This window comes from Heptranchias perlo, chromosome 35 (assembly GCF_035084215.1).
Source record: "Heptranchias perlo isolate sHepPer1 chromosome 35, sHepPer1.hap1, whole genome shotgun sequence".
Lineage (NCBI taxonomy): Eukaryota > Metazoa > Chordata > Chondrichthyes > Hexanchiformes > Hexanchidae > Heptranchias > Heptranchias perlo.
The window spans coordinates 12,930,442-12,939,642 of record NC_090359.1 but is presented as its reverse complement, the minus strand read 5'-3'; the positions used below and the strand labels follow the sequence as shown (position 1 = coordinate 12,939,642).

At 42.9% G+C, this 9,201-nt stretch overlaps 1 protein-coding gene and 1 long non-coding RNA gene across 2 annotated transcripts; one reads left to right on the top strand and one right to left on the bottom strand.

The window, feature by feature from the left end:
• Window positions 1-2,726: 2,726 nt before the first annotated feature.
• On the top strand, window positions 2,727-6,513 carry LOC137302075 (probable G-protein coupled receptor 139). Its single transcript, XM_067971763.1, has 2 exons — window positions 2,727-2,796; window positions 5,606-6,513. Exons 1-2 carry the CDS (start codon window positions 2,727-2,729, stop codon window positions 6,511-6,513), a joined length of 978 nt encoding a protein of 325 aa, XP_067827864.1.
• Window positions 5,231-7,490, bottom strand: LOC137302076 (uncharacterized). Its single transcript, XR_010958415.1, has 2 exons — window positions 7,400-7,490; window positions 5,231-5,883 (listed from the first exon to the last, which is right to left on the bottom strand). It is a non-coding gene; the product is annotated as an uncharacterized lncRNA (long non-coding RNA).
• Between the last annotated feature and the right edge of the window lie 1,711 nt (window positions 7,491-9,201).

Sequence of the window (9,201 nt, the reverse complement as noted above, 5' to 3'; positions counted from 1 at the left end):
TCTGTTGTCCAACTCCTCGAGTGGACAAAATTTAAAAAATCCCAACTCTAAGGACCCTTGAATCCTTTTTAAATACATTTCATATCCTGTCAGGTTCCTTCCTTCTTTTGGAATTCCTAATCCCTGTGGGAGCAGTTATTGGGCAAAACTGATCCTTGGAAATTTCTGACTTATTTTTCTCTTTCAGGAGTTTCACCCTTCTTTCATAGAATCTCCAAGGTGATTCTTAGATTTAAACACAGCACTTTTATATCCCAGAATATAGTTACCTGGATTTTGAATACCTGAGCACTCATGGAGGTCATGGAGGGATTTGGACACCAGAATAAGACTTTTACACTTCAGGTGTTGTAGGAACAGGAGGCAAAGGAGGTCAGCGAGGACAGGGGTGATGGTCGAGCGGGACGGTGCAGGAATGAATACAGGCAACAGAGTTTTGGATGAACTGAAACACCCAGAGGGAAATGGGTGGGAGGTCGGCCAGGAGAGCATTGGAATAGCCATATTGGAAGGTGAGACAAGAATGGATGAGGGTTTCGGCAGCAGATGGGCTGAGGTAGGGGTGCAGACTAGCGATGTTACAGAGATGGTAGGCGGTCTTTGTGATGGAGAGGATATAGGGTCAGAATCTCAGTGAGGGATGATTAGGGCACTTGGCCTGGTTCATAGGAACAGGTGGAAGGGCATTGAGCCCCTCGAGCCTTCTCCGCCATTCAATTAGATCATGGCTGATCTGTACCTCAACTCTATTTACTCACCTTTGCTCTCTATCCCTTGGTACCCTTACCTAACAAAAATCTATCGCTCTCAATCGTGAAAGCTCCTATTGTCCCAGCATCCACAGCCTTTTGGGGGAGAAAATTTCAGATTTATACCGGCCTTCCTGTGAAAAAGTGATTCCTGATTTCCCTCCTAAATGGTGCAAGAATATTGGGGATAGATACAAATTGACATCTTTTTCTTAAGGCTACGAACCGTCATGCTTTGCAAACTGTGCTGCTTTAATTTGCAAGTTGTGTTATTTTGATTTGCTGAATTGTAAACACGGACCATTGAATAATAACTGACCTTGATCATTTCCATTGTAAGGCAAGACAGCTATGGACAAAGACTCAGGAAAAGCAGCAGGGATGGTGAGAAGAACACGATGCGGGCAGGCAGCTCGATGTCTGAGGAGCAATCAGATGGTCACTTGGCCTCTGTGACAAACCATTTTGCAGAGGGTTTTATGACAAGATGAGTTAAGCTGAAGGATTTTGTGACCGGATGGGTCAAGCTGGCAACATTATATTTTGTGGTCAAATAACCTCATAAATCTAGAAGAGTTTTATGAATAAGAACGCCGTATATGTTGTGAGGCTCCTGCCATGGAGCTTTAAAAACCCAACATCTTTTCAGCCCAGGGTAGAGGACGGTGCAGAGCAATTAGCGAAGTTCACCCAGCTGTCAGAAGACTACAACCTCTGTCCAGAGATCGACCAAGCTGTAAAAATACTTCGAAACTGTCAGAAGACTTGAGAGGATTACACCGCCAACTTAATTACAAACTCTGCCCAGAGACCAAACGGTGTGATATTGTTTTAATCTCTGTATGATAATTGACTTCACTCTATTATTACTGTTTTATAATATTGGATACTTTCACATGTTTGATTTGACTATTAAAAATGAGACATTGATCACCATTTGGCGTCACATCCGAATCTGTTCGAATGGCTGAGCACTAATTTTTAAAATTGTGTCTCCTCGTTCTTCATTCCGCCATCAGAGGAAATTGGTTCTCAATCTAATCTATCAAATCATTTTAACATTTTAAACACCTCAATTAGATCACCCCTCAAACTTCTATACCCAACGCAATACAAGCCACGTTTATGCAACCTGCCCTCATAACTTAACCCTCTCAGCCCGGGTATCATTATGGTGAATCTGCATTGCACCACCTCCAAGGCCAACACATCCTTCCGAGGATGTGGTGCCCAAAACTGAATGCAGTACTCCAGATGGGGTCTGACCAAAGCTCCATACAGCCTGTGAAAGTAGCCGGGAGGGGAATAGAAATGGTGGTGAGGATACGCGTTGGTGGCGGGGCTGAACACGATGGCTTCAGTCTTCGCAATGTTAAACTGGAGGAAATTGGGGCTCATCCAAGATTGGATGTCGGACAAGTATCCTGACCACACACAGGTAGTGGAGGTAGAGTTAATGCACATGGCTCGGGCTGAATTGGGCACGTTGCACACTGAATGTAACCGTGCTGAACTGGACCTGTCCACATAATACGCAGAAGTGTGGGTTAAAGTGGGTGTACGGCCAGGATCGAGAAATTGGCTGCGTTTTCCGGTTGCAGAAGGAGAGTGTCTCTGATCAGTTATACCTTGTGCTGAGATCTGTTAATTCAGCATTAAGAGGTGTTTAAACCCGGGGTCTTCCTCGTGTACAAGGCTCACCCTCACCAATGGCAGCTGCCTGTCAAGCTTTTCATTATCTTTTCTGAAGAAATGTAATCGGGATCATACTGTGGTTTCTCGGTATTTCACTTTAGAGCTGTGTCAGATCCAATTTCATCAAAACAAAAACACGAGCCTGGCAACGGCTGCACTAATCTGTTTGTATCAATTACTGTAATTAATATAAAAGACCAAAGCACCGAATTGTCTCCCTGGAGGCTGACATCAGGTATAAAAGTGTCAACCCTTGAATGTAGAGCAGAGCTTCTTATAGAAATGCACGGTTCACCAAAAGGACTATTATTTGCCATTTATTATCCCATCCTTGCAGCTATCAGTGTTCCAGGTAAAGTAATGTAGTTAATTATTAGTTATGGAAATCGTTGTTTAACTGTATCACTGCTCTAGTTTACTGGTATCGTTTCTCCCTTTTAATTGTATCGTTTCTCCCCTTTAATTATATAATTTCTCCCCTTTACCGGTATAATTTCTTCTCTTTAACAGTATAATTTCTCTCCTTTAACTGTATAATTTCTCCCCTTTACCAATATTTCTCCCCTATAATAGTGCAATCTCTCCCCTTTAAATGTATAAATTCGCCACTTTTACTATCACTTCTCCCCTGTGACTGTGTAATTTCTCCCCTTCAACAGTATAAATATCTGCCTTTTATGTGTCACCTTTAATGATATCATTTCTGCTCTTTACCGGTGTAATTTATCCCTTTAATGGTATCATTTCTCCCCTTCAATGGTATAATTTCTCTCCTTAAACGGTATCATTTCTCTGCTTTAACTGTTTCGTTTCTCCCCTTTAACTGTGCGCTTCTCGGCTTTACCAGTACCACTACCTGATGTGTTATTGGCCCTGTTACTGTAGGAGTGCAGAGATCTCGGAGGATTGTAGGGCTGGAGGAGGCTACAGAGATAGGGAGGAGCGAGGCTGAGTATTTGAGTACAAGGATAAGAATTTTAAAATTGAGGTGTTGTCGGAAAGGGAGCCAATGTAGATCAGTGAGCCCAGGGGTGATGGGTGAACAGGACTTGTTGCGAGTTATGATACCAGCTGCAAAATTTTGGATGCGCTCAAGTTTACGGAGGGTGCAAGGCAGGAGGCCAGCCAGGAGAGCATTGGAAGAGTTGAGTTTAGAGGTCACAACAGCATGGATGAGGGTTTCAGCAGCAGATGAGCTGAGGCAGGGGCAGAGACCAGTAGTTACGGAGGTGGAAGGAGGTGACCTTGGTGGTGGAGAGGATATGGGTCCGAAACTGCACTCAGAGTCAAATAGGACGCCAAGATTGTGAACAGTCTGGTTCGGCCTCAGAAAATGGCCAAGAACAGGGATGGAGTCGATGGCGAGGGAATGGAGTTTGTGGCTGAAAGGAAGACAATGTTTTCATCTGTTATCACGGTGTACATGTAGTTCTATTGTGTTATTGTAAGTGAATTGTCACACTGTTCTCACCGTGTAGATGTAGTTCTATTGTGTTATGAACATTATTACTGTGGGTGAATTATCCCACTGTTATTCCGGTGTATATGTAGTTATGTTGTGTTTATTGGTGCTGCACTGTGAAAGGTGTACTCTGTTATATCAGAGAATATATTGTATTGCTGCCGTTGTGTTGTGAATGGTATTATCACGTTATTATAAGATATGTAGGAAATTATTTTGTTCCTTGCTGCAGACTGACTGGTGGTGGGGTTCGGTTCTACAGACGCTCTCAACCCTCGGGTACCGAGACCATTCCTTTTTACTCAGGGCATTTCCACTCTAATTGTGAAGTTGCCCCTGAAGATATATCGGAGCCTCTACAGATGAATAAGAAGTGGAACCGCTGGCGATCCGCTAAACAGCAACATCAGGGTGAAAATTCTCTGCGTTTGATGCCAGCATTCCAGGCACCAATACGGGATGGTTCACTGATAGTTACGGTTTCATTAATTAAAGCAAATTAAATCAAAAATATGTAATACTGATTGGATGTATTAATAATTCAACCAATTACAGACGTAACTGTATAATCGTGAAGCTACTGGTTGAATTTAATCTCTGGATTTATTCATTACTGACTGGGTTTATTAAATGATTCATTTACTTGTCTTCGTTTTGATAATTATTTACAGCACGGAGTAATTTCAACAAGTTCTTTATCGATTGAGATTATTCAGTGATTAAATAATTCCCGACTGAATGTAATAACTGACTTGATTGAAGGGACATTATTGGGCAGCCAATTATTGACAAAAATATAAACAATGTAACAAGTGTCCGTTTTATGAATGAATCTGGATTTGCTCCAAACTTAGACCGCGCTGTGTTTGTGCTTCCAACAGTGAATAATTTGACAGCTTGGATTGTAGGTAATTGGTAGAAGGGCTAGACTGGAGCTGAGGAGAAATTATTTTAACCCAGAGGGTGGTGGGAGTCTGGAACTCAGTGCCTGAAAGGGTGGGAGAGGCAGAAACCCTCAACTCATTTAAAAAGTCCTTGGATGTGTACTTGAAGTGCTGTAACCCACAGGGCTACAGACCGAGTGCTGGAAAGGGGGATAAAGCTGGATAGCTCTTTTTCAGTCGTCACGGACATGATGGGCCGAATGGCCTCCTTCTGTGCAGTAACTTTCTCTGATTCTATGAATTCATCGGATGAGAGCGATTTGGGCCCCGACAGGACATGGTCGGTTTTAAATGCAAGTTTTTTGTACTTTATTGGTTGTTTCCAGTTTCATTGTCAATTCTTTTATTGTTTATTCTCTTAAAAAATCTTCTGTAATACGTTTATTTTCCTGTCACCTAATCTTCGCATTTATTATGAACCATTTTACTGATTCTTTAAGATTTGTTTCTTTTCTTGTCTATTTGACGTTCCCGCATTGGTTTTAATGGGTTTCTTGTTCCCATTATGTTTTATTATATTCATTTACATTCTGAAGTCTTTGGCCTGTCTGATTTCAATGCGGATGATTATTTTAGCACAGATACAGGTGTCCAGAGGGTAAGGATCGGTTTTCAACTCAGGATCAAGTGTCAAAGCTATAAGTTTCACACAGAATCCTGTCAATTGGATTATTTTGCTGGGAGTCGGATCATTAACGCTCCTGTTCTCTCTCACACACGTACACATGCTCTGTCTCTCTCCGTCTCTCTTACAGCTAACTTGGCGGTGATTGTGATCCTGTCCCGAGGAAGGTGCGGTCTCTCCAGATGTATCACTTCCTACCTGGTGTCCATGGCGGTGACGGATCTCCTGGTCATTATCACGGCTGTGATATTAAACCGCATTGTTGGTATTTATTTCCCATTCAGTTTCCTGTCCATCACTCCGGTCTGTTCTCTCAGTTTTGTGTTAATTTATGCAATCAGAGACAGTTCTGTCTGGGTAACGGTCGTGTTCACCTTTGATCGATTTGTAGCCATTTGCTGCCAGAAGCTGAAAACAAAATATTGCACCGAGAAAACGGCGGCTGTGGTTATCGGAACGGTCTGTGTCCTGAGCTGTTTAAAAAATACATTCTGGTATTTTATATATGAACCTTTGTATACAATTAACAACATACCCTGGTTCTGCAACATCAAGTTAATATTTTACACCTCACCCGCATGGGCTGCATTTGACTGGATTCACCGCATTTTAACCCCTTGTCTCCCATTCATTGTGATTTTATTGCTCAATGCTCAGACCGTCAGACACATTTTAGCGGCCATTAGAATCCGCAGAAGACTCCAGGTCCGCAGCAACGTTGAGAATCAGAGTGACCCAGAGATGGAGAACCGGAGGAAATCCATCGTTTTGCTCTTCTGTATCTCGGGCAGTCTCATCGTGTTATGGTTGTTGTTTCTTATAACTTTCCTCTATGTGCGAATTGCGAACGTTAGTTATTTCTCAGGTTCCAATTTCGATGATTCAAATTTTATTCTGGAGGAAAGCGGATTTATGCTTCAGCTTTTGAGTTCCTGCCTAAACCCGTTTATTTATGCAGGGACCCAGAGTAAATTCAGAGACGAGTTAAAGAATATGGTGAAATATCCACTGACTCTAATTGTTAAATTATTTAAATAATGAAAATAGTAAAATCCAGCCTCAATTGCTCCTTATATTCCATCCTGTACACCTCTCGTTCCTCTCACACACTGCCTGCCCTCTCAGATACACAGTCACTCACTCTGAGATCCTTTCCCACTGTAAATTTACGAAAGTATAAGGAAAACTACATCATTGCACAATTCAGTGTTGTTTCCTGTTCTGTTAGTTTCCAGTTCTCTTGTCGGTGCTGACTCAGGCCTGGTGCATTCCCACCAGCCCCGAGGGCCCTCGAGTATCTCCACATTCATGTGGGAGACAGAGTCCGAGCTCTGATCTGTTGTTGGATATCAAGTTTAACTGTTTAATGAAGGGACTTCAATATCCCCCCTGGGAATGGTTTGGATTTTGAGGATAGTATACTCTCTGAAATGGCAGCACACACTGTGCCCACCCATTGTTCTCCACTCACTGGGCACCGCCCCACAGCCACACTCGTGTGTCCATAAACATAAGAATTGCTGGATGGAAAAAGACCAAGGTCCATCCAGCTCGCCTTCCACTATCCGGTTAGTCACATGATACAACGACAATGGGGTTGTTGACTAATCGTTGCAATCAATCTCTATCAATGAATCCACAACAGACCCAGACACGAGGCCAGGAATCCCCCAGTCATCGAGAGCATTGGGAACCATAGGCCCAAAGGCACCTGTTCCTCCCAAACATGTGACACTTACCACATGTCATGTCTCAAATTACTCAGATACTGAAATGAGAAATGTTATTTTCTGTAAGATTCTATCTAATTTGCATTTGAATGATTCAATATGAACTGCTTTCACCACCTCCCTGGGGAACCTGTTCTATAGAGTGACCACTTGCTCAGTGAAATATTCTTTATGGAGCTTAGTTTTGAATTTACCTGGCTTCAAGTGCAGGCCGTCTCCTCTGGTTCTACTCTTCTGGACATGGTGAAATATTTTGTCACAGTCTACATTATCCAGTCGATTTAGAAACCTAAAAACAGCAATAGTATCACCTCTAAACATTCCCGTTTCCAGTGAGAACATGCACAATTTACATAATCACTCAACATAATTCAATCCTTCCACCCGCTCAATCATTCTGATTGCTCTCTTCTCTATCCTCTCAATAGCTGCATTATGCTTTTTGTACTGTGGTGACCAGAACTGTACACAGCATTGTAAGTGCGGTTGCACCTATAATTTTACAGTAGCAGGATTCCCAAACTCTTTCGGCTCAATATTGACCTTTAAATGCATCTCAGCATCTGATTTGCTTCACTCACTGCCGCAGAGCATTGATGCGACAGCTTCAATTTATTATCAATCTACTCCCCCCGATCTTTTTCATTGCCATGGACATTATTTTCTTTCCAGTTAAGTAATGGATTCCCCCAGTGATCTACGCTTGGCCCCCTCCTATTCTTCATTTACATGCTGCCCTTCGCCAACATCATCCTAAAACACGACATCAGATTCTACATGTACACTGATGACACACAGCTCCACCTCACCATCACCTCTCTCCACCCCTCCACTGCCTCTGAGTTGTCATATTGCTTGTCCATCATCGAGCAGTGGATGAGGAGAAAATTCCTCCAATTAATTATTGGGAAGACCGAATCCATTATCTTCAGTCCCTGTCACAAACTCCGTTTCCTCCCCACCAAATCCATCTCTCTCCGTGGCCACTCTCTGAGGATGAACGAGACTGTTAGCAACCCAGGCGTCCTATTTGACCCTAAGCTGACCTTCTGACCACATATCTTCTCCATCACCAAGACCGCCTGTTTCCACCTCCTGTAAAATTGTCCGTCTCCGCCCCTGCCTCAGCTCATCTGCTATTAAATCCTCATCCATACCTTAGTTATATCTGGGCTCCACTATTCCAATGCTATCACTGCTGTCCTTCCAGCTTCCACCCTCCGTAATTTTGAGCTCATCCAAAACTCTGCTGCCCATATCCTTACTCGCACAAACTCCCATTCACTCATCACCCCTGTGCTCGCTGTCCTACATCGGCTCCTGGTCCGGCAACACCTCGAATTAAAAATTCTCACCTTTATGTTCAAATCCCTCCATGGCCTCGCCCCTTCCTATCTTTAGCCCTACAGCCCACCAAGAACTCTGCGTTCATCCAACTCTGGTCTCGTGTGCAGCCCGATTTCCATTGCACCACAATTGGTGGCCGTGGCTTCAGTTGTCTCAGCCCTAAGCTCTGGAACTTCCTCCCTAAACCTCTCCACTTCTCTCTCCTCCCATCTAACACGCTTCGTAAAACCTACCTCTTTGACCAAGTTTTTGGTCACCTGTCCTAATATCTCATTATGTAGCTCGGTGTCAAATTTTGTCTGATAACCATCACATGAAGCATTTTATTGTGTTAAAGGTGATCTATAAATGGACGTTGTTTTTATTGTTGTTGCAATAGTTCATTCCTGGTTTTTTTTGTCCCCGTGTGAAGCACTTTGCATTCCTCTACATTAAATTTCATCTGCTACCTGTCTGTCCGAAGCCCAAGTATTTAAATCCTCCTGTAGCTTATCCTGTTCAGTTTTGCAGTCTACCATCTTCATCAGCTTTGCATCATCTGTAAATTTACGCTTAGTTCCAGATCACTTATGAAGATATTAAACAAAAGAGGTCCAAAACAGATCACTGTGGAACCCCACTGGTAACATTCTTGCAAGCTGATGACAAT

Excerpts from the sequence above, each read along its gene's own strand:
- LOC137302075 (XM_067971763.1), top strand. The coding sequence starts at position 2,727 with ATGCACGGTTCACCAAAAGGACTATTATTTGCCATTTATTATCCCATC. Across the intron at positions 2,797-5,605 it reads TGCAGCTATCAGTGTTCCAG|CTAACTTGGCGGTGATTGTG; the intron begins GTAAAGTAATGT and ends TCTCTCTTACAG.